The following is a 24,758-nucleotide window of genomic DNA, read 5'->3' as shown; positions in this document are numbered from 1 at the left end:
GCTTGTGTATATGAAACCAAAGAAACTTTGCTACCTTTGTGTTTATCGTGATTTTCTGTCAGAATTTTCTGACTATAACCCTCTAAATGATTGTGAAAAATCTATTGACAATTTCAACTATTCATGAACTAAGTGCTCTAGCAAGGGATTGCCCACTGTGCCAGAGGTGAAATCCAATGAACCCACTTTGTACGACATCCAATTTGTGCTCTAACATCTTGCTCCGTTAACATTATTATCTAACTCATTTAACTGCTCGTGGTTATTGTTAGAGTTTTAATTAAATTTTAGAAAATAAAATCTACCTTAACCCCTATTTGTTAAGTCTTCTTGCTTATATGGAAACTTTTTCCAAGAAGCCCAAGTTGGATTCTGAGGTAGTGCGCTGGTGACCACATGCGCGCATGCTAGCCCGGGCGATGAGGGGGTATTGTCAAAGTCACGATCGTCGATGTATTTATTGCTAGGCAAAAAACCTAATTTCATAGGCTTACAATATACGTGCTTTGCTTGCAAGACCATTCTATCATTGATCATAGCCTAAATATTTCTGAGCAACAGATCGCCCATCTCCTCAACACCCTGTTGAATTTAAGTAATAACTATAGCCAAATCGCCCTTGAGCATGACAGCACGGGCTCGCAGCTCACGCCATGCATAGCACATGCTAGTCCAAGCTATTCGTAGTTCTACATAAAAAAAATCGAGATATCAAAGATCTAATAGTCCTCAGCTGCAATCACCGTCCGAACCTTGGTCCCCAAGGTCCACCCATTCAACCGTGCGAGAGATCCAGACGCTTCCTCCATTTGGACCTCATAAACGGACGGGCCTGATGCATTTAATGAACAAAACCGACGGCAGATTCAGCGTTTCTATACAACAATTCATGTGCGAGCACGGAAAGGTTATCACAAGGCGAAGCGGAAGCGTCTCGTCCGCTTTCCCCCTTCGCCTTCCCCTCGTCCCACCCAAAACCCCAGTCTTGACATGGAGGCGAGCGCATCAGGGCCGTCCATCAATCTGCCGACGCCGACCGGACGGCCTACGCAACGCTTGTTGTTCGACAAGCGTTACGGCTGGATGTATCTCTCTCGATTCATCGCTTTTTTTTTTGTTTTAATTTCATCTCATAAATTAACTTCTTGTCTTGTTACAGTTTCGATGAATGGAAGGATCCCTCGGAACAAGCCTTGGCCGGTGGAAGAGGAATGTGAGCTCTCTCTCTCTCTCTCTCTCTCTCTCTCTCTCAATAAATTTTGATGCAGATCTCTTGATATATATAGAATAAATGTTTGGAAATTCTTTTGTTCGACTTAGTTTTACGGTTTTCAATTTGGATACAGGTTTTGCATTTTGCCCATCGCGAAGTCTCTGCTGAAGATCGCTTCGCAATCGGTACAAACATATATTTATATATTGGTTTATTTCATATTAGATTCGTGATGGGTTTCGAAAATTTAAAAAAAAATCCAACCAACATGCATGGTGCGTATGTTTATTTTTTTTTTAAATTCCAATAATTTCTTTTATGGGCACATTAAAATCATGATGTGCACTTTAATTTAATCCAGAAGCACTGTGACTAAAACAAGCTGCAGAATTTTTTCTTGGGAATGAATAGATTGTTATGAAAAATTGGAAAGTTGAAGCTTTTCTTTTAGGCATGCATGTTGAGGAGTTGAAGACATAAGGGATTAGTTAAGAGCTTAAAGCATGGGAGAAGCAGGAAGAGCTGGGTTTGATACATGTTCGAAAGAAGGAAATAATAATGGTGGATTGAGGATTTATACAAGAGATGGTGTAGATCACTTAGTGCCCAAATTTCTGAGGGAGAGGGATTTCCATACTGTTAATTCGGAGAGTTTATAGAAATACGTAGTTACCTAATTTTGGGAATTTGAAGCTGATTGGAGATGCTGGAAATGAAACTTTTCTTTTTTCCCTAGGTTTTTTAAGTTAGAGTTTTGTACTTGTACCTAGCAGATAGAGTATATCCAAATATCCATATAGCTATTATTTGAAAGGTTTTAGCAGCTTATTGTTTCCTCACAGAATATAAGCCGTCTTCTGGTTAGTTGGATGGTTTTAAGGTTATATAACCTTCTAATGGTCTGCTGCAAAGACATTGCTTCAAATGGAATTGGTTTTCGATGATGATTGAGTTATAATAGGTACAATAACTCCAGCAACATGGTTGATGCTTTCCATGTATTTCTATTGTGGGTAGCAAAAGAAGTGGTTTGGATGCTTTACTAATGGTAGAGTTTTTGAAAGAAAGGAGGGCATAGATTAGCTGTATTTAGATAGATAAATTTTGCAAGGGGAACAATTAGCTGTTTTATATTGTTGCTGATTTCGATCAAAACTCTGAATTGAGTGACATATTGTGGTTTCAGAAGCCACTAGCCCAAAATTAAGTCAGTTCTAGAGCTTTGTGGAATTGACTCACCAAGCCAGAACTTGTGTATATGTTAGTTTATTCTATTGTCATCATTTCTGTTCCATGAATGAAACCTATTGTGGCAAGTTTTGTTTAGATATGGAAAGATTTTGATGATCTGTTCCAAAGAAATCTAGTTTTTTAAAAATAATTTTGGCAATTTTAGAACTAAAATCTCATAGACATTTAAATGGTCGTGTGCTACATTCTTGTGTGTGTGTTTGTGTTTGTTGTGCATGCATATGCGCCTGTGCTTGCATGCATATGTGAAACTACTAAAATAATATACCAAAAAGTCTTGGATACAATATAAAAATATGACTAATTTATTTTTGTGAATTGATGTGATTTAATATGTTCCTTCCTTTAATTTCTCTTTTTTATATTTTATGGTTTCCTTAATTTCACCAGCTGAAATTCTCAAAAATTGGAGTCAAAACCTTTGAACTGCCAAAATTGGAATATATCTGAACAAAATCAAATCTTTGAACATCGTTCATATACCAAGTGGGCTATAAAGATATGAAGCTTGGAATCAGTTATACTCATTGAAACTATTTGGTTAGTGCATGTTGACAAACGGATGATGATGGCAAGCCTGGACAAACAAGCAAATAACTTTATGGGCTGGAGAAAAATATGTTTGAAATCCTCCTCCTGTGCCAACTTCCTCACATCCAGTTCTCATCAACGCGAAAACTTGTCATGCAATCAGCAGCACATAAGTCATTCCAACAAAAGAGCACTTATTAGAGTAGTTCTTGTTCTTCATACAAGAGTGTTGCTGAAACATGTATTAATCTCAGACCTAATATGCCAAAAAATTTGCTAAGAAAGGTAATAATGCTGCAGTAATGGTTTCCTCTATCAGTTAAGAGAAATATTTTACTTCTTGTTATATCAATGAGACACTTGTGCATGTCGTTGTATTTACTGCATGACCTAAAGAGAGCTGCAACTAGGGGTTCTAAGTATCTATAAGCTCATTGCATGATTGACAAAGCTTCTTATTATGTAACATTGTTCCCATTTGCCCTATGGTAACTCCATATTGCTGCAATCCTAAAAGCAGCTGCATTAATCAATTTGCTTGAGTGATCATGAAGAATTTAGGACTTCAAATAACTCTTTATTAGGTTTTTCCACTTATGTACCTTATGCTGATTCAATTTTGTGTGATTTGGCACATATAATTGCAATGTTAAACACTTCTTGTATGACCATGGTTTCATACAAGGTCCGCCGTATCGGTACTGGTCGGCGTACCGGTGGCGGGCCGGACCGGTATGGTACCGGTCCGGTCCGGTACGTACTGGCCGGTATCGGTACAGTACCGGCCGGTACCACGAGCCAAAAACCACAACGCCTCGCGCTGTGGTTCATAAAAAAAAAAAAAATTCGTACCGGTGCGAACCAGCCGGTTCGCACCGGTACGAGGCCGGTATCAAGCGGTACCGGCCGGTACCGACCGGTACGGGCTCCGTATCGGCCGGTTCGCACAAGAAAACCGGAGATACCGGTTTTCTTGTGGTTCCGGTACCGGTCTAGGACCGGGCCGGTACGGCATTCCATGGTTTCATGACATTATGGAATCCATGATTTTTTGTATAAATACATTTTCGTACCTCATAGGGAGCTAAGATGAACCTAGTGCCCATGAAGCCAAAAATAGTGTGGAACTTGATTTAGCAAAAGAATTATCAGTGAATGTTGTGTGGTGTAGCAGACATATTTTCACTGTTCACATTTTTATTGGAACCATGGTTTAATGACAAAGGTGGGAATCTAGATTGTTTAAATCACTACATTCCTAATTCTCTTAGGTATCAAAGATAAACTAAACTTAGTGATTATGGAACCACAACTACTGTGAAACAGTAATAAGAGGAGAGCCAATGGATTTGCTCATATATTCAACTACCAGGGCCCAGAATATTTTCCTAAAGTGGACTAGCAAGCATGGCTGTAAGCTTGTTATGATGTATTTATTTGTGAGTTATCATAAAAGACAACATTTTCAGATGGATTTAGAAATGACTATTAAATAAGATTTTATTTTCATCGGTTGTATATTTGCCGCACCTGTACTTCTATTCTTAATTTTTGTACACTCTCTTCCCCAATTTGTAAGGGATAAAGTTTCTTACTCATCCACTATTCCATCATTCCTTTGGAACATTCAAAATACCTGATTTTCTGTTATTAGAAACGTATCTTTTTGCATCAATATTTTAAATTGTATTGAAGAGGGTAAGTGGTTAACTTGTGGAATCTTATGAATTACTGTCAGAATGACGACCACAACTCCAAGAAGGTTTATCTTCTTTTTAGGTGTAAGCTTATAGAAGATGCATCAATAACTTTTTTCCAATCATTTTATTTTTTTTGCTTTCCTGATAAACAGAGCACCTGATCATATTAAGGTATCTTTTTGCACCTTCTAACATCTCGAGACGAGAATTTGCTCGTCACATTGCTTCGCTGCTCTTTCTAAATGCAAGTGCCTTTATTTACTGGGCGGGCTACTCTTCTTTGACGCGCAGATGCATTATCTTGGAGGATATCAAAAATTTGCCTTTTTATGACTTTCAATTATCCCCAAGTTATTGGGAATTTAATTGAACTCCTGAAAATAATTTAGACTAGAATGTATCAACCCGTCCTCATCCTTCTAGAAGAAATGTCCGAAATGGGAGAATGGTGTGTAGTGTTGTCCATGATAATCTTACCCACTACAAAGTAATTTCTTGCTGAATGCCTTTATGGCACATGAAAAAAATATAAATGAGATTTTTTGTATGGAGTCTCATATATGTATAACTGCACTTATTTTTAGATTAACTTCTCAATTTAAAATTTAAGAAAAATGGAAATCCTACACTTATGCATAAGGTTTTTAACTGTTTATAGTGAATTTTTCAAATAAGCTTGTGCCGAACCATTACTATTTCACTGTTCACAAGGCTATATTTGTGACACTCATTTATGAGCACCAATATTTGGCTGATTTCATGTTTATTTCTATTTTTCATATGTTTGATCTATATGATGAATGATTGGAGCCTCGTAGTGTATGTTGACTAGGAAATTATTATGCTCAGTTTTCTTGCAAAGGGGAGTGTTGCTAAGAACAAAGCTGACTAAAACAAGTGCTAGAATCCTTAATACCATAAGTGAGTGCTAACAATGCCCCATTTGTAAATCTTGTAATGGGATAGATAGTTTGCATCTAAACCATAGAAGTTTTCAGCAGCTCATAGAAATCAGAGACTCTACTATTTCCAACCAGTGCAACTTTCATCACTTTAATTTCTCATATTGTGTTATCACACTATTATCTACTATATTATGAGATTTATATCATAGTAAAAACAATTACTTGGCTTCTTGGCTTATTTGTGCCTTGAGGCAAATACAACTCTCCATATTAAATTAATCATCCTAACCCTTTGTCTGGACTTTTCCAAGTTTTGGAGAGTTTTTGAAGGGTTGTTATTTCTTTGCATGAGCGTGAAAATAGATCTCTCTGACGACTAATTAGCCTTGCATTATTCAAGCGTTTGTCCCTCTCTTTCTTAAATTTGCCTTCATTAGGAATTCCACACCAAATTCATAGGCTTGACTTGATATTGGCATTGGGCATTAAAGTTTCCCCTTCCACAGAAGCTTCTTAGATGTTTTCCTTTTGGTAGGAGATTAGGAGTGGCTAATCCTCTCCTTCTACCCTATGTCCACCGCACCTGTTAAAGGCTGACTCCAACTAGAGTCGAACTCCTCACCTCTTGCCTAAGCGGCAAAGAGTGAGCAAGCACTCAGTGGTAACCTTCTTAGAGTTGTACTCTACATCCCGTGCTCTTTGAGGGGAATGACTTGGATGATTATGATGATGGTATTTTAAGAAACTCTTATGCCCATAAGAGAATAAACATTTAGCCTTTTGCTATAATTTGTACATGATTCATTTTCAATCCTCATTCTAAGCTATTCTCATGAAAAAAATTTTCTAAGGTAATTTATTTAACCTTTTCTTTGTTGTTCCACAGATTAATGTTGCAGCAGGCTCTGTGATCAGCGCTTTGGAAAACCCGAAAGAGCTCTCTCCTCAGGCGTTGCACACAAATCTGTGCACTCAGTTTCAGAAACTAGGGCATTCCATACAAAGGCCTAATCTCAAGCTTATAACCTTCTGCAGGGACTCTCCCATGGATAGTACACAGGCTATGTGACCTCAGATTAGACTCTCCCATGGATAGTACACATGCTATGTGACCTCAGATTACCATTGTAATACCCTAGTAGCTTCATTGTTGTAACAAGAACCTCTGATAGGCTAATGTACGCTGCCAAAGTATTTCAGGGGAAATTTATTATGCAGTTTTTTCTCATTAAGATTAGTAAACTTCATTGAATGTTTCATAGGGGAAATTTAGACCACTTTACAGTGTATTTACAATTTTTAGGGTTTCATAGTCTTGGCAGGGAAGTAACATTTTTGAACCTGCTATATCTATGAGATGGTTTTACTGATCACAGACTATCTACTAACAGGAGCATCTTTATCAATGGAAGCTGAAGAATTATGAGAAAGGATGACACTGAGGGCCTTGAATTTATAATAAACAGCCAATGTTTAATTATCATTTTATTACAAAGCAAGGACACATGGAGTTTAGGGTCCCTAATATGTGATTAAGTAAGAATTCTATTTAGCAGAACCAAATTAAGATTTGCAGGTTTGTCCAAAATAACTCTATTAAATTGTTTTGTTATGAGCAATTTATTCAGAATATAGCAATTCATTTAAGCAAGCCCAGGTGAGAATAGATTGGGCCTGTGTTGCAGCTGTAATGTGCTGAGCCATATCGAAACAAAGAAATACAAGGCTTTCTTAAGCCAATTGACCAATTGAGTTGGAATAGTTTCTTGACCACCTTGCCTCGGTGACCTACTAGAGTCTTGTTCTTGTGCTAGTCGCCATGTGATAAATATTAGTTGAATATAAAAATTTATATTCATTTTTGTTTTCAGCAGATATAAATACAAATTGGACACCGGAAATACGGATATATATATATATATATATATATATATATATATATATATATATATATATATATATATATATATAAAAGTATGGATATAAGTTGGATAATTAAATTTTATGCTCAAAGAATCAAATATATTACAAAGTGGATGGTACATTAAGTTAATAGTATATTAATATGGTCATATTTTTTTTAAAGGCTATAAGTGCTATATAAAATTATATAGGGTTTCAAATAGAATCGGACATTCGGATACGAATTAGATAATTATCTATCCATATCTATATCCATTTTTTTTATGGCTATAAATAAAAATATAGATATTAGTCGGATGTTCTTATTTTTTTTTATATTCAGATAAATTGCGATATGAAAACTGATCCAGATAAAAATTATTCGATCCACTTTCACCTCTACTTCTATATTTATAAATATAATCAGTTAGGTCTTACCTAACTATTACCCTTCAACAATAAAAAAATTTCTTACCTAACTATTTCTCCGGGGAAATTTTTTTATAAAAAAAACTCATTTTGCTTCCCATAATCCATGCATTTATACATCCTAATAGCCAGTCAACCAGGCACATATAGCCCATGTCTGAAGAAGATTCTTTGTTTGCACAAACACACACATATAAAAACCTGATATGATATGAGGCCTATTTGCATCATTGCAAATGCCAACATTCAACCCAACAAAAACCATGCGAGTAGAGTGAGAGCATGAACGCCAGTCCCTCCGCCACGCCGCTGTCCCCCAACCTCGAGCCATGCTTCCAATCAGACCCTCTTCTCCCCTCCAGGAGCCTCGACAACGCCCACCGCCTGTTCGACCGAATGCCCCGTCGCGACGCCTTCTCCTGGGCCACGCTCATCTCCGCCCACGCCCGCCGCGGCCGCGATCCCTCCGTTGCCCTCGTCCTTTTCGGCCGCATGCTCGCTGCCGGCCTCCCTCCAGATCCCTACTCCCTCGGCGCCGCCCTCCGCGCCTGCTCCTCTGCCGTTCTCCTTCGCCCCGCCCGGCAGTCCCACGCCCTCGCCCTCAAGTCGTCCCTCGCCTCCCATCCCCTTGTCGCCGCGGCGATCATCGACGCGTACGCCGAGTGCGGCCACGCCGCCTCCTCTGCCCTCGTCTTCGATTCCGCCCCACCATCGGCACGGTCCAGCCGTGTCCTGTGGACCACCCTGATCGCCGGCCTTACCCGATCCGGCGATACGCTTGGGGCTATGGACCGGTTCCGCCGGATGCGGACGGAAAGCGTAGGCCCCACCCCCTTCACCCTCCCGACCGTCCTCGCCGCCTGCGCCTCCGAGCGCGCGCTCCGGTTTGGCCGCCAGGTCCACGGGTGCGCCGTCCGGACCGGCTTCGCCTCCAGCCCGTTCGTCACCAGCTCTCTCGTTAACCTCTACGCCAAATGTTCCGATCTCGCCAGCGCCAGAACAGTCATTGAATCGGCCGAGTCGGACGACTCGGTCTCGTGGAACGCTCTCATTGTCTCGTGCTCGCGTAGCGGGTTATATGCCGACGTCCTCTCCCTGTTCGCCGAAATGCGCCACCGAGGGCTCGAGATGGACGAGTTCACGTACCCCTCCGCCCTCAACTCGGTCGCTTCCGCCGGGGACGCGCCCAACGGGAGCTCCCTCCACGGGTTGATCCTAAAAGCCGGCTTCGAGGCCCACCTGCACGTGGCGAACGCCCTTGTCGACATGTACGCCAAGTGCGGGAGCTTAAACTGCGCCCGCGGGGTATTCGACCTGATGCCCGAGAGGGACGTCGTGACCTGGACCGCCCTCCTCGCCGGCCTTGCTCGCCACGCGTCACACGAGTCGGCTCTCCAGCTCTACTCCGAGATGCGAGAACTCGGCATCGACTCGGACGAGTTCATCACTGCCGGCGTGCTGAGCTCGTGCGCCGGGTTGACCCTGCTCGAACTCGGCCGGCAGGTCCACGCTAATAGCATTCGGGGCGGGTTCGACTCGTTCCTCTCGGTGGGGAACTCGCTGGTCACCATGTACGCCAAGAGTGGGTGCATGGATGACGCTTGGACGGTTTTTGATTCGATGACCTGGCGTGACGCCATCACGTGGACGGCTTTGATCATGGGCTTCGCTCAAAATGGTCGGGGGAGAGACTCCCTTCGGCTTTACAATGAGATGACTCGGACCGGAGTTAAACCGGACTATGTGACTTTCATCGGGTTACTGTTTGCGTGCAGCCACGCCGGTCTTGTCGAGGCCGGTCGAGCCCATTTCGAGTCTATGGAGAGAGTCTACAGAATAGTCCCCGGACCGGAGCACTACGCATGCATGATTGATCTCCTCGGCCGATCGGGTCAGATCGGGGAAGCGGCAGAGCTGCTAGACCGGATGGAGACCGAACCGGACGCGACCGTGTGGAAGGCGTTGCTGGCTGCATGTAGGGTACATAGGAATATAGGACTTGCGGAACGGGCGGCTATGGTGCTCTTCGAGCTAGATCCAACGGACGCGGTGCCCTACGTGTTGCTCTCGAATATGTACTCCGCGGCCGAGAGATGGGGTGATGTGGCGAGGATCCGATCGTTGATGAAGTCTCGAGGGGTGATCAAGGAGCCAGGTCGTAGCTGGATCGAGATGGGTGGTGTGGTGCATGTGTTCCACGTGGAGGATCGGGGGCATGCACGGACGGGTGAGATTTATTGGAAGGTTGAAGAGATGTTGAGGAGGATCAAGGAGGAGGAGGGGTACGTGGCGGACACAGGATTCGCCTTGCACGATGTGGGGGATGAGGGGAAGGAGATGGGATTGGCGTACCATAGTGAGAAGCTGGCCGTGGCCTTTGGTCTCATCAGCATGCCACGTGGCGCGGTGATCCGGGTGTACAAGAACTTGAGGGTATGTGGCGATTGTCACACAGCGATCAAGATGGTGTCCAAGGTGTACGGAAGGAGCATCGTGCTGAGGGACTCCAATTGCTTTCATCACGTTAACGAGGGGATATGTTCTTGTGGGGATTACTGGTAGCATGCTAATGGATATGGGATTATTTGTTAATTATAAGATGAATACTTGGTTCTAATACTTTGTTATTTATATGAATTGGGTGCATGATTTTTTTTCTTTTTTCAAAAGGCCTTGCATATTTCAAGATGTTAACCTTTAAAAAATGTGCAGCCATGTCACGTGCCTAGTTCATGTTATGAATAGAATCTAGGGATATGAATTTTTCTTTCTGCACTAAATTATATTGTATTGGCTTCTTGTTCGTGTCGTGGTTTATTGTTGCTATCAATTGTGTGTTATATCGGTCATAGGAGGAGATCTTTTCTATTGTTTATTGCTTATCGGTCTTTGCTATTATCTGGTGCCTAATCCCAGTGTGGTTTCAAAAAATTGGAAAGTTATAATTCCATTTATGCATTATTAAAAAAAGATAAAAAAGAAAGAAGAATGGTACTGTAGATTGGGTTGCTTTCTTTGCGGCTCATCACTCTGAAATTTTTTTCTGGATAGACCATGGGGCTATGCCTATGCCTTAGCGCAGCATTTTATTTTCTGATTTTGTTGTCTGTATCCATATCGGTCAAGTATGAGCCGCTGATGCACCCAAAAAAAAAAAAAAGAGAAGTGCTAGCTCTAAAAATTAATAATTCAAAAATTTCTATAAATTGGAATCCTTGGTTTATTAGATATTGGATGAAGAAAGAGTTATGAGTTTCTTATATCCATCTTATGAAAATTTTTAGAGCTGTTACTTTGATTATTCTAAAACTATGCCATCTCCTCCACTGCAAACTTGTCTTTCATCTCATGTAGGTCCTAGGAGAGTCTTCAATAGCTAAGGTGAACTTTGATGGAGCCTTCCCACAAGAGTGTCATGCTACTGGGTGTAATTTTGTGATCGAAGTTGCTCAGGGTTGGATTCTTGCTGCCATATGGTCCCTTAATTGCGGTTGCAGAGATTCAGGTCACTTGGGAAGGTGTTATTGTGGCTGTTCTCCAGTTGCGGAAGGCCAAGATTTTTTTTCTTCTAAAATGGATATTCCATACGTTACGAGTATGTATACACCAAATAGAATCAATAAACAATAGGTTTCGAAGTACCCTTGGCAACTCCCTCTTTTCAGCCCACAGGGTGCCTTTTGAGTGGCTAGCCACATGGAAGACCAAGATTTAGCTAGGAAGAGTTGTTTAGTGTGATCTTGTTCGATGCTTTGGAGAATTAAGAGGCTCTAGTGGAGAGCATCCTACTTTCCTTTTTTTTTTTTTTAGATGTTACTTTTGTTTTCATAATTGAGAGTTATAATGACTAGATTTTTTTTACGCAAATAGTTTAAAAATAGGAGATTATATAATTTATATTCAATAGCTTAAAACATTGATATAGAATTTTTATTATTTGTGTCCGAATCTGAGTATAGCCATATATATAGATATTATATGTATGTATGTATGTATGTAGGCAGAGAAAAAAAAATTGACTAGCGAATTGGTTATTCAAGGATCAATCAGTATGGCTCTAGAAAGATGACTAGTGTGGATGCAAGCGCCGTTAAGTAGTTTTATTTTCTCTTGTATGAGGAAGACCAGGGAAACCAAAGAATTTTTTTTTTAAAAAATAGTGGATTATATTTTTTTTCGTGGTCCAAATCTATCCTCGAATTTTAGGATACATTCAACATTTTGATCGTGGCAAAAAAAAAAAAGAAAAAAAAAAAATCTGAGGTCAGCTCGAGCCCAATAGCATGCGCCAGTTGGACTAAAATCTAGCATCGTACGGCAGAAAACATAGACTCAATGATCAAGATGTTGCCACTTGGACTAACCATGTTCTCCAACTGCTTCCGATCACCTGGCGAATCCAACACCAATCCATTCTGTCTCTCTGAACCCTTTTCTACACTCCAAGCCCATGAGCTCCCACCATGCAATCCGATTCTAATGCAGTCCATGAGGCCATGCCTCTCCTCCCTCTCCCCTTGCCGCTTCCTCTCCTGCTCCCCTTCTCCCTTCTTCTCCCTCTCTAGCCTCAGCCCCCGCCGCTCCCACGCCTTCCGGACCCTCTCCTCCCTCCGGGAGACGAAGAAGGCCACCCTTCGAAAGGCCTCCAACGTCCCCCGGAACCTCAAGTTCGACAACAGGAAGGGGAGGGACGATGGGTCCGTCTCCGAGGACGGGGAGGGGGGCTTGGGGGGAGAGAACGCCGTGAAGGGCACCGTTCTCGCGGGGCTTCTGCTGGTTGGAGTAATCGGGGGGTTCGGGACGGTGGGATACGTCTATAAGGACCAGATCAATGCCTTTCTCACCCAGTTCTCCGGTTTCATTGAAGGTATTTTTGCTTTCAAGTTGGCTTTTTTTTTTAAGATAGATTTGATTGAATTTAGTGGTTCTGAGAAATTTTCTATCGACAATTTAGTGCTTTTTTTATTTTTTTGGCTGTAATCTTGATTGAATTTGGTGGTTTGGCGTCGAATTTGGGAGATTTGAAGCCTTGCGAGTGATTCTGGTGGAAGTTGGTGGCTTTTTGTCATGGATTCGTTCTAACATTTGGGATTTAGGTGGGTCCAATTTGAGGGTGGGGTGGCGCAGTGCCTATAAATCAATTTCCATGGATGAGAACATATATCTTGCGGTAGTTATCTAAGAATCACGTCAAATAATGGAGAACTTGAATATATATATTCCATTAGTGATAAGAATGTTATCTCATTAGCACATATATTGTTATGAGCCAGGCTCGCTTAGAAGTAATAAAGAATGATGATTATGATCAGATAATCATGATGATACCACTCACGATGCATCTCTATACAATATTTGATTTAATGTTATTGCATAATATGTTTCTATCTTGATGTGATCTCTATTCAGCTTTGCATTGCAGTGAATAATATTGTGCTGGTTCTGATGCTGGAACATTTTTATGCTTTCTGTGATCAGGTTATGGTCCTGCTGGATATGCTCTGTTTGTACTTGTTTATGCTGGACTTGAGGTATCTTATTATCAAAATTTTGTTGATTAAAGTACCATTCATTCAGACTAACTCTGAAAACTTAAGATTCCAGAGAAACGACATTAAATGCCGTGAAGGAATTGCTTAGACAGGCCTACAAATCACATGATGTACCTAGGTTCACATTATAGTTTCTACCTTTTTTACTTTCTGCATTTTTTGTTTCCAAAATAAGCTATCCATCCCGCGTAACTGACTTTCTGTGGACTAGTCCAGCATGTTGCATTGAAATCTTGAAGTGTCCACTTCAACCTAGCATTTAGCAAGAGTATGCTATGAACACTGCATTAATAGTCATGGTCAGCATTACTTTATTTTATTTCTTTTTTCATCAACTAACCCCCTGTTGATATTCTTGTAAGAGTCGTGGTCATTTTCCACAAAGACGAGACCAAATGCCTCTAAGATTTGCTTGTTTTAAAGTGATCATGGAATCAAAGTTCATGTCCTTCATCACATACCAGACTGAGATACATTAATTGATATAAGCTTATCTAATAATGCATCAGAGCTGGGTATGATATACACAATTATCAATCATGCCCATTGTGATCCCGAATCAAATAAAAAATTAACACAATAAAATTGTTGCATACAAAATCTCACAACTGATTTATTTAAAAAATTAATGATAATATCATAAAACGTGATAAGTCAAATGTGGTGATTTTTAGGTCCAAGGTTCTGTGTCTGATCATTTCTATGGCCAATATTGGATAATTGCATTCCTTGACCTGACCTAGAGTCGACCTCGATGATTGAATTAGCTCCCTGCTAATGGGTATGGCTTAAAGTGTTTGGACCCAAAGTTATGGAGCCTAATTTGCACTGAGTAATTGTGCTCTCATGTCAAGGAACCACTTGGATGCCGTAAATATGGTATCTACACCTGACTCTGACTGTGGTTTCATGAGGTGGAATCACAACATTGAGCTGTTCCTTATGAGAAACACCAATTTCCCATTGCAATGTCCCTACTTTGATAATCTGAGGATTGGTCATTCTAATGTTGTCAGACATTATCCTAGCAACCATATGACTGCAATTTCCAACTTGACTGATGCTTGTGTATGAATTTGACATGTTTAAATAGTTTAATCCTGATGATAGGCCTGGAGCTGAGCACTTCAGTATGCTTATAATGACATCCATGGATTCATAAGTGACTGAGCTAAAGATTGTCAGTTATGGTTATTGTTAGTTTTGGCAAATTGAGGCATTTTATAAGCCATGGATTAGAACAAGTGGAGCTAATTAATACTAGATTACACCTGTTTTCTTGAAACTTATGAAGTTAAAAGGTAGATGATCGCTTTTTCCTCCATTGGCTTCATTTTAGCCATCTGAGTTCTTGGACAAATCAAATTTTGCTTAAGCCCTTTTGCACTGCCAGAGGATAAATTGTGTTGCTACCACCTAAAATTTAATGGATTGATAGATCTCTGAGGGACGGATAGAAGATGATGGACATGGAAGTACGGTGGAGGAAGGATTTTAATGGATTAGGTGCAGGTATAGGGAAGGCTGCAACTGCTAATTCTTCTTCACAGCAAATAAGTCTTGTCTGTTGTATGTATTATAATTGAAAAATGTTTAAGTTTATATCATTCTGCTGGACTGCATAGCTATGCAACTTTCTTTAGGATTTGTGGAAGGAGATAAAAGAGAAAGAGGGGGTATCATAAATTTTGCTTTGTCTGTTCCTTAGCATTCTTTGCATGCTAGTACTAACTGTGAACTGCTTATCTTATTCTAGATTCTTGCAATTCCAGCAATCCCATTAACTATGTCGGCGGGACTTTTATTTGGAAGTGTCACAGGGACCATCATTGTTTCAATCAGTGGGACAGTAGGTTGCTTTCAAAAATGATTTTCATGGTGTCTGAAACGAAATTAAAAGTGATTAGCTGAAGATTTATATGATGTTTTTTTGACTTTGGTAGGTGGCTGCAACTGTAGCCTTTCTTATTGCTAGATATTTTGCCCGAGAACGTATTCTCAAATTGGTTGAAGGAAACAAAAAGTTTTTGGCAATCGATAAAGCAATTGGAGAGAATGGCTTCAGAGTTGTTACACTCCTGCGATTGAGTCCTTTGCTCCCATTTTCTCTTGGAAACTATCTATACGGTTTGACGTCAGTGAAGTTCGTACCTTATGTGTTAGGCAGGTCAGTTAATAATTTCCATTCTTGCTATCATACTCACTACTGATCATTTCTATGTTTTATCAGCCCTGGAGGCAAAAGAAACTGTTACATACTCAAAGTCAAACTCACGCTACAAGTTGGAGAAAAAAGATGGAGAATGAAAAAAAACTGGAGAGAAAATATGAGTGAACAAAAGAGATGGTGGCGTGTTTAAGGTTTTTAAGAAAAAAACACCCACAACAACAATATAATATGTGTTGATAGATGTGCAGAACCCACGGTATTTCCCTTCCTGACCCCAACCCAGCCCCTGCCCTTCTTCCTGTGGTAGTTTGACATAAAACAGAAAAGAATATTGCTAAATCTATAGAAAAATTTAGCCTTCACAGGAAGGAAAAAAGGCCCTGTATAACTTATCATACTTGAGGTTAGCAAGCATGCATTGGTTGATGTTAATCTAAAGGAGAATAGCAATATTTAAATATGTCATTAGGCAAGTATATACTGACCTAGGATCAAATTTTCAAGTTTCATTCTCTTTTGCTGAAGGATATACAAGCTGGAAAATGAAAATATATCAGGCTTCTTACAGATTTCTGGAAAATAGAAGGTTCAAATTTTAACTAAATATGGAGAGTAACTGGTGAAGCATTGTATCTGAATGTGCACACACTTTGGAGAAGGTATATGTATGTGCCATTAGTTTATTGGTGTGATTATGAACATATGGAATCGCTAGACGGTAGCTATCTTGTGACAGATTGATTTGGCCTTGGTTGAATGTGATATACCCAAATGGAACTTATAACTTGATTTTATGATGAGGAATATTAAATCAATCATCGTAACATGTTCTAATGTTAAAAAATGCTGGTTGTTGCTCCTAAAATTAATTTATGTTAGATGATTATTTCCTTTCGTTATGCCATTGTGAATCACTTTGTTGTTAAACAGCTAGGAATCAGGAATTTTGATTTTTCCCCCAATACTGAAGAGTTTTTGATTTCTCTCAATAGCTCAGTGATTAAACATGACTTGGCATGCAGTTGGTTGGGGATGCTTCCAGGGACATGGGCTTATGTAAGTGCAGGTGCATTTGGCCGAGCTATCATTGTAAGTTGTTTATAGGCTTTCATATATGTCTGTTAATTTAACCTACTTTTGTTTTGGTAATATATGAATTTAGTATTTTGGTTAAATTGTAAGTTGCTTTTCTATTACCTTTTTTTGGTAGATTTGTCAAGCTCCATCCTTTGCTATTAATTATATTTTCCTGTGTCCTTGATTTATTTTCTGTTGGTTTTCCTACTACTATGGTCCTTGCAGATTGTCATGTTCTTCGTACGTTCCCAAGGAAGTAGTTGGTTAAGTCTGAATGTATACTAATCAATCTGACTGGGAATTATATGTGTACATACCTTGCTTCTGAGAGAATATCAGCTCTAAGAAAAAATAAATGTTATGATCTTCAATTATTTAATTATCAGTTAAGCTGCAATGATACAAATGTTGCCATGACGCAAAGGATAGGCTATATCAGTTATTCTGAGAAGGCAATCCAGCCATCTGAGGTCCCAAAACTCAGCTCCATTTGCCATCTGTGACCTCTTGATAGATGCTATTTTGCTTGGATCTTCATTCCTTTAACTGGTATGTTAAGAAGAGGGCTTGCTGTCTGACCATGACTTTGTTTCCCTCATTGTTGCAGCAAGAAGAGTCAGAAGTGGGCTTACCAAGAGGAAATGGCCAATTAGTGACTCTTGGACTAGGCTTGTTATTTACAGCCATTGCCGCAGCTTATGTAACTCGGCTTGCAAAGGTAATGACTAGGCCCTGTTTTATTAATTAATTGTGTGCATGTAGTTGCAAATGTGTATGAAAGTGAACACTGAAGGTGAAAGTGAAAACTAATGGCGAATACGAATAATCATATATCTTGTTATATGCTGTGCATGTATTCTAGCAAGCAAATGGGAATAAAGCTTGTATTACATGAAACTTCGCTATATAACTCAGAGTTTGAGGATTTAATTGAAGTGTTTGGGAATTTATTTATGCTTCCTGAAAAATTACAAATTATGTACACTCTTGTATTTCTCATATTTATTTATTAACTGTGATGCAGGATGCTGTGAAGGATATTGAGTAGAAGCACAACTCGTTGCAAGAGATTACAAGAAAATGGGTGCCCCCCTGATACAAAATGTAATTTAGAAGGTATACAACTGCCTTGTACATTACTGGCATCTTTTGATGCAATATAATATAAGGCAATTAATTTTTCCCAGTCATTGGGAATTTCTTCTACCTAGTCCTGTGGGTAATTTCTGCCAACTGCTCAGCTTCTGCTTTCTTGGTGCCAAAGTTGACAGCACCAACAAACACCCTCATGCCAAGATGATCCTGGATAATAAGCCCAACTGTTCTGATGCCAACTGTTGCTATAAAATCCCATAAAAGATGATGTTGAAGACATTCTCCTCCGTGCTTTCTGATCTTGACCTAATTCTGAACCAACATCATGAGTTACAAAATGACTAAATAGATTTCTTGTCATCAGTTGATCCTAAAGTCTATTTGATGCCCTCAGTCTTCCTTCTTTGCAACTTAACTTTCCATTGGATTTGAAATTGTGGAGTTTGTACAAAATTTGGGAATCATTTGGGGATGAAATTGGAGTACCTAGTAACTCTAACTATCCTTTTAAACATCCAAGATGAGTATCATAATTGATCAAGAACTTTTTGAAAAAGTAGTACTAGGAAAAAGAGAGTGACCCATTTATAACACATAGGCATCAGTGTTGGTTGGGTAATTTGTATTTATTCATCTGAACTGCATGATATAGAGGTTACTGTCTATTTGATATGGAGATTACTGTCAGAATTATCATGCATATCAAACATCCTATATATATATCCTCCTCTTTTTAAGTGTATTCTCTGTGTGTATGCCCGTGATATAACTTTAATATAAAGCAGAAGGAAACAGTGGACCAAGCTTAGGATATAATCTCTGTATGAAAACACATATTGAATATTTTTCCAAATGTCGATTAAACATTGGTTTACTTCTGGTAAGCGTTAATTTATTTCTACCCCCCAACATCCAGAATGATTCAAAATCATAAGCCTTATCCAGATATCAAAATCAGCAAAAGTTTGTAGGGAGTCCAATGGACTTGGACAAAAAGTAAAATGGAAAATATCAGTAAGCGTTGAGACCAGGAGATACCTTTACATTCCCACCCTTTAAAGTGACCCTTGACCTCAAGATTAGCATTCCTTCTGAGTTCCAATCCACCTCTAGTTTCCATCTTACTTTTACCTCCCATGCTAGAAGGAATTAATTATTTCAGAGATAAGTGCTGTTCCACAAATAAATGGCTCATCAACCCTCCAAAGCTGTATAATTGCATGATTGATAAGTTGCCATTATGTGCTTGACTTTCAGATATCATCCTTCATCCCTGGTATGAAAAATCTCAGAAGTAAAATTTCTCTAATAAAATATAAGAAGATTCTGACAGCCAAATCTGGCCTAAAACTTTCATTACCATATTTCAATAAATAATAGCCATTATTTGCGCAGTCAAATCTCTTTTTTTCCCCTTCTTTTTCTCTTTTTTGTTGGCAGGAGGGCGGGGGTTTGTTACTTGTTGAAGTCTTTGACTGAATTTTCAATATAAAGTAATGGCTGTATAATGGTCATTTTGAGCCATGAGCACCAGAAAGAATGCAGGAAATGGTAAAATTATGTGCTATAGATTACATAACTATTCAAAGAATATAATTTAACTTATATATTTGAATTCAGAACAGTATTATCTGATTTAGATGATTGGATAGATAAGGAAATTTACAAGACTATTCCTGTTATATGAAGATTATAATGGCATAGTAATGGCTAAATGATGGCCACTTTTTAAACATCCATCATCCATATGTACCATCGTGAGGAGCCTCACTAACAACTTTTAGAACAACTTTTAGAAGGACCATTATTTTGGTCCATTATTTCATCAACTTTTCCTCCTGGCTATGAAAACCATGACACTTCTGATGCATAGAATTCATACTTACTGATTTATTGGGAACTGAAAGGAAATCGTCATGCAGCAAAATTTCGTTATTGGATGCAAAGATGCTAATTAAAGAAAATTAACAATTATTTATCCTTGGATTTCAAATAGAGGTAGGACAAAGGAGAAGAGTAAGAACAGTGAGAACAAAATTCTACCTATAAACTGAGCTGTACATCCAGATCCCTCTCTTTGTCCATATACAGGTTGCTGTCATCTATGCCTATCAAAATTTTCATCCTGATCTGACCTCAATCCAACCTTCTGTTGCCTGTACATCAATCTCTTTGCTGCACATTCTTCTTAGATACTTGGGGATCCCAGACCGCATCGAGAATGGTCTCCATGTCGAGATCTCTTCTTCGGTCAGTGACTCCAATTCATCCAAAGGCCAGTTCCCTCTGGAACCTGCATGTAAGACACTTGTTGGCGACCAAGATGCCTCCTTCAAACACATTTGATTCGAACTCCCAGTGATAAATGGATGGCTGAGCAATTGCTCAGCATTCCATCTCTTCTTTGGGTCCTTCTGCAAACATTTTCTGAGGAAATCGAGCCCCTCGTCGGAGAAACTGGATGGGAGCTTTGGAAGATCATCACAGCATGCAATCTTATATACTGCTGCCATCGGGTTCGATACCTCGTCGGTCCATGGAGGTCTCCCAGTGGCCATCTCAATCACAGTGCATCCAAGAGACCATATATCTGACAGGAATCCGACCCCTTCATTCTTCAAAATCTCTGGTGCCATCCACAATGGAGTCCCGCCAACTTGCGACGAATTCTTCGAACATGCATCAACCTCTGAAGATCCTCTCAATCTTCTAGCACACCCAAAGTCAGCCAACTTGATGTTCCCAGATGAACCCAAGAGCAGATTCTTACATTTAATATCGCAATGGACGATATCATTTCTATGAAGGTATGCAATCCCCTTGAGAATTTGTCTGGTGTAGGATCTAATCACTGACTCCTCCAATGCTCCACCAAACTTCTCCACAATATCCAACAAGCTCCCCCCAGCCATGTATTCCATGAACAAGTTAAATTCTTGTTGACTTCCTGCTCTGTCTGCAGCTTCATGCCCAAGGCTTCGAACAATGTATGACGAATTCAGACTCTCGAGGATGTCGGCCTCATTCTTCAGAGATATTAACCCCGTTCCAGATGGTGAGGACTTGACGACGAAGAGCTCGCCAGTCGATCTGTTCATGGCCAAGCTGACGATGCCAAAGGACCCATTCCCGACTGCTTTTCCTCTAACCCAGTCCTTCGGGCGAAGATAATTCAAGGCGGCTCGGGCCATTTCTCTGAACTTTCCTCGGGGAAAGAAACAGAGGATGAAGGAAATCGAGGGTGGAGGTAATGCCGGGTTGGATATCCAACCCAGGAAACAGGATTGATGGTCTTTCCAAATACATACAGATGCTGGTGTTTCGAAAAAGATAGGAATGAACTGATTTGTTTCTCTTCTATGATAGCGAGAAAAGAGAGACAGAGACTATATCAAAGGTAAAACAGGGAGCCCAGATATCCACAAGCGAAAAGCAAAGAGAGACTGGAACAATATGAACGGAAAATTCTTGAACAACTGCAACAATATGGAAGAGAGAACGTTCTGTATATAGGAAATGGAGCACACCACTTAAAGAAATGTTGATGACAAATGAATGCTTCTAATCTTACGAAGTTTCTCTCTCACGATCAAACTGTGCTCTTGAAAGAGTGAATTTGGCATTCTTGGGGAAGAGTTTTGAGGAAGATGGAGCGGCTTTCTAATTGCTCAGAAAGCCGCCCACTCTACGAAGAACCTCTTGTGACCATTGCAGAGCCTTTCTGGGTTCTTCAAATAGGCAAAGGAGGCGACGGTTGGAGGGTGGAGAGTTAGTTTCCCTCCTTTGATTGGGTGTGATTTAAAGTCGCGGGGAAGTTTGCCTCTTTATTATTGGTGGGAAGGTCCGCTTGGAGTGATGGTTCTGAAAGAAATTAGAAGCTTGGTCCCAGAAATGGGCCTAGCGATATTGAGATCCATGCTTGATGGTATTGGAGTTTTAAATTTATAAACAAATCTAAATTTAAAACAAGGTTGGCCCGGTTCGGCCCGTACTGAACTGATCCGGTAGGGAACTCGATTCGGCTATTAAATACGGTTCCGGCCCCGAACGGGTCATAACGGATTTCAAACCCCGAAGAAGGTTCACCGACAGTGGATACCCAACCTTTATGATAGGAGATTCTATTAAGAAGGTTCGATATAGTAGAAATAAAGTCGACTGAGTGATCGTGCCATAGCACATTTTTTGGAGTATATCTCTTCTCATTTATGACGAGTGTTCTTATCAATGGTATTGGAAATGTTGAGATATACTCTTAATGAGTCTAAGATAGGAATTTTGTAGGGTATTAGGTCATAAATATCCTTGGAGGACTTACTTATGTGAGAATTGTCATATAGGCCGCGATTAAAAGTTTAGGCTAACTTTAATAAATTTTTTATGAAAAATCAAAATAGTTAGTGTAAGGCCTTTAAATGCCGCCGATCGTACAAAGACCAAATTGATCCGTACTCTATGGGTGGTAAGTAGAAGTTTGAGTTAAAGGATCTAGTTCCAAGTCTAACTCATCATGGTTTTCTTAGATGGATACTATTAACACTAAGTGAGATTCAAGTCCACAGGATACCTCACCCATTGCACAATATAAGTTGCCAAGATATTTTTTTTTAAAAATTTATTTTTTTGGAGATTATTGGAGTTTTAAATTTATTGAAAAAATAAATTAAAAAAAATAAACCAGCTTTATTTTCTAAATTTTAAATGGTTTAAATACTTTAAAATAACTTTTTTTTTTCTTTAGATGCTTCTTTTAGAAGAGTTGCGACTCTTAAAAAAAAAATATTGTTTTCAGAAACATCACACCATATCCCGAGCAGAATCTATAAATAGGATCTTGGTCTATTGTATTGAATTACTAAATCCACGTTACTACTTTTCTACTTTCCGAGATGAGACCGAGAATTTTTCTCTCTTATTTGCTTTTCTCTTCTTCCAAGCCTCTTTCAAGTATTTTTTTATCCGGACATCTGAAGGAGTTAGTTGGGTCAAGTCTTTCCAGCGTTAGAGTAGGATTGGGCTGAGCCGGATTGTTGTACCTTAAGAATGAGATTGCCGCAGATCTACACGTAGGAACGAATCACGTTCTTAGGGTAGTGTATATCACATGCTTTAATTTATGCCTTTTTTTAATATTTTGATTATATTTCAATAATTTTTTTTATAATATTTTTATAAAATAAAAATATAGTAGTTTTTGGCAAAATATTTCCAATAGATGATGGGTGTTTGTCGCAACAACCGCAAAGATGTCTTGTTTTTTTTAATGTGCTTTTGGTCGCAGAGCAGGGTTGGTTGTGGGTCTCCGGGGCTACAGGTTGGGGCTAGGTTTCCTCCAAGCAGCAGGCCAGCAGGAGAAAAACTCCTGAGTTGCGTAATTACGTGAAGGCACGTTTCAATGTGGTTTGTTAATTGAAAGCAACAACATGCATGGTTGCTTACGGACATGTATCATATTGTTATCCCGGACATGTTAAGAACCTTCTTTGAAAATTGACAAAATTCCTGATTCCAATTGATCATAATTGTATTAGGAACTCTTCTAGACAAGAATGCCTTTTTTTTTTTTTTGTTGCTGCTGGTGTGATAGGATTGAATAACTTCAGGAGGATGTTTGCACTTATCAATCTGCTCATTAACAAACAAACACAATCATATTCGCTTACCCCCTTGCCTATCAATGATACAAATAGGCTTATCTTGCGGAGTTTCAGTAGTTCTTCCACTTTTAGGATAAATTTGATAATTTCCACAAGTACAAATTCTACTTTTTATGGGTCCATTTTATATATATATATATATATATATATAGAACCAAGTCAAGATGATATGGATCGTCCCTTCTTCTTGTGCCAGATCTTACATTTCCCAGAGATCTTGCACCAAAAAAAAAAAAAGAACACCCCTTCAAGGAGGGTAGATTTATAATTAGCAACTTGGTCATTGATGATACGAAAGACACAGAAAAAAGGATAAATAGCTAAAATAACATAAACGTGGAGAGAAGTCTTCCTTAGAGACATACAATACAATCCAGATTAGCACCTAAATTTTTTCTCAGAAGAAGCACCATCCAGATAATCATGGTTAGAGGCGGACATCAGGTGGCTGGACTGTAGGCTCTCTGCAGGCATAAATTTGGACTGGTTAATCCTCTTCCTCCAAGTTGGCCAGGGGCGGCCCAATACATTTGGGGGCCTAAGGCGAATCCAATAAATGAGGCCTTTTTTTTTAATAATAAATTTTTTAATAAATATAAAATACTTAAAAAATGATATGAAAATAGATAGCTATTAAGTACACTATTTCAACGAAGATGCATGAATCTAACAAAAACAGACAAGAAACCTTTTTAATTTAATATAATTCTTCAATGGGAGCACAGAAAAATAATTATCCTAAAAGAAGGGCCATGAAACTGATTAAATAACTGAGATAATGCTTGACAATACTGTTTACCCGTCAAGCAAGAGCAGAGTAGGAAAAAGGTCATCCATGGCACTTCATGGCCAAGGTAAAAAAAAGAATTTGTTCAGAAAGGGGCCTCCTATAAAAGAAAGTAGGGGCATTATGGGAAATTCACTCCATCTAATTAATAAAAGTCCCATCCCACCATCTCCCCTTCAAGTGAGTACCCAAGCAGCGACTGCAACATCACACAGCAGCCATTGAACCCCCTCCCTCCTTTTCTCTCTGTACCACCCAAAGAGGGAAGAGGGAAGAGGGAAGAAGAAACCGAGAGGAGAAAATTAAAAGAATCTCCACCCTCCAAGAAGTCCATTTCCGATCCCCCTTTCTTCCTGATGGCCCAGCAGGGTCAGGAGTAATGTGAGGGAAGGAAAACCAAGACCAAAACCAAAAAAGAGAAGGGATGAAAGATGAGAGTGGCTTCAGGCGTGTATCAAGCCAACCAAATCCCTTTCTTCCTGATGGCCC

General features: G+C 39.6%; 4 protein-coding genes across 6 annotated transcripts; 3 read left to right on the top strand and 1 right to left on the bottom strand.

Annotated features, from left to right (window-relative positions):
* The first annotated feature begins 853 nt into the window (after window positions 1–853).
* LOC103719485 lies at window positions 854–6,886 on the top strand. The gene is made up of 4 exons (XM_039134167.1): window positions 854–1,085; window positions 1,160–1,213; window positions 1,347–1,398; window positions 6,487–6,886. Exons 1-4 carry the CDS (start codon window positions 991–993, stop codon window positions 6,667–6,669), a joined length of 384 nt encoding a protein of 127 aa, XP_038990095.1. The 5' UTR covers window positions 854–990; the 3' UTR covers window positions 6,670–6,886.
* A 988-nt stretch (window positions 6,887–7,874) lies between these two features.
* LOC103719486 (putative pentatricopeptide repeat-containing protein At5g52630) lies at window positions 7,875–10,700 on the top strand. The gene has a single exon (XM_008808752.4). It carries the CDS (start codon window positions 8,214–8,216, stop codon window positions 10,491–10,493), a length of 2,280 nt encoding a protein of 759 aa, XP_008806974.2. The 5' UTR covers window positions 7,875–8,213; the 3' UTR covers window positions 10,494–10,700.
* A 1,651-nt stretch (window positions 10,701–12,351) lies between these two features.
* LOC103719488 (TVP38/TMEM64 family membrane protein slr0305-like) lies at window positions 12,352–17,920 on the top strand. 2 transcript variants are annotated; one of them, XM_039134153.1, is made up of 7 exons: window positions 12,352–12,798; window positions 13,410–13,462; window positions 15,240–15,332; window positions 15,427–15,650; window positions 16,646–16,742; window positions 17,338–17,448; window positions 17,755–17,920. In XM_039134153.1, exons 1-7 carry the CDS (start codon window positions 12,411–12,413, stop codon window positions 17,776–17,778), a joined length of 990 nt encoding a protein of 329 aa, XP_038990081.1. In that variant the 5' UTR covers window positions 12,352–12,410; the 3' UTR covers window positions 17,779–17,920. The 2 variants fall into 2 exon arrangements, with proteins under 2 accessions (XP_038990081.1, XP_038990087.1); XM_039134159.1 differs by having other exon boundaries at window positions 12,354–12,798; window positions 16,676–16,742.
* On the bottom strand, window positions 17,771–21,754 carry LOC103719487 (mitogen-activated protein kinase kinase kinase 18-like). 2 transcript variants are annotated; one of them, XM_026809392.2, is made up of 4 exons: window positions 19,869–21,754; window positions 19,186–19,325; window positions 18,864–19,098; window positions 17,771–18,137 (listed from the first exon to the last, which is right to left on the bottom strand). In XM_026809392.2, the coding sequence occupies exon 1, from the start codon at window positions 21,014–21,016 to the stop codon at window positions 19,946–19,948; it is 1,071 nt and encodes a 356-aa protein (XP_026665193.1). In that variant the 5' UTR covers window positions 21,017–21,754; the 3' UTR covers window positions 17,771–18,137; window positions 18,864–19,098; window positions 19,186–19,325; window positions 19,869–19,945. The 2 variants fall into 2 exon arrangements, with proteins under 2 accessions (XP_026665193.1, XP_008806975.1); XM_008808753.3 differs by lacking the exon at window positions 19,186–19,325 and having other exon boundaries at window positions 19,869–21,751.
* Window positions 21,755–24,758: the final 3,004 nt, after the last annotated feature.

This window comes from Phoenix dactylifera, chromosome 1, assembly GCF_009389715.1.
Source record: "Phoenix dactylifera cultivar Barhee BC4 chromosome 1, palm_55x_up_171113_PBpolish2nd_filt_p, whole genome shotgun sequence".
NCBI classification, from domain to species: domain Eukaryota; kingdom Viridiplantae; phylum Streptophyta; class Magnoliopsida; order Arecales; family Arecaceae; genus Phoenix; species Phoenix dactylifera.
The sequence above is the reverse complement of the archived record's forward strand: the minus strand, read 5'-3'. Positions and strand labels throughout refer to the sequence as shown.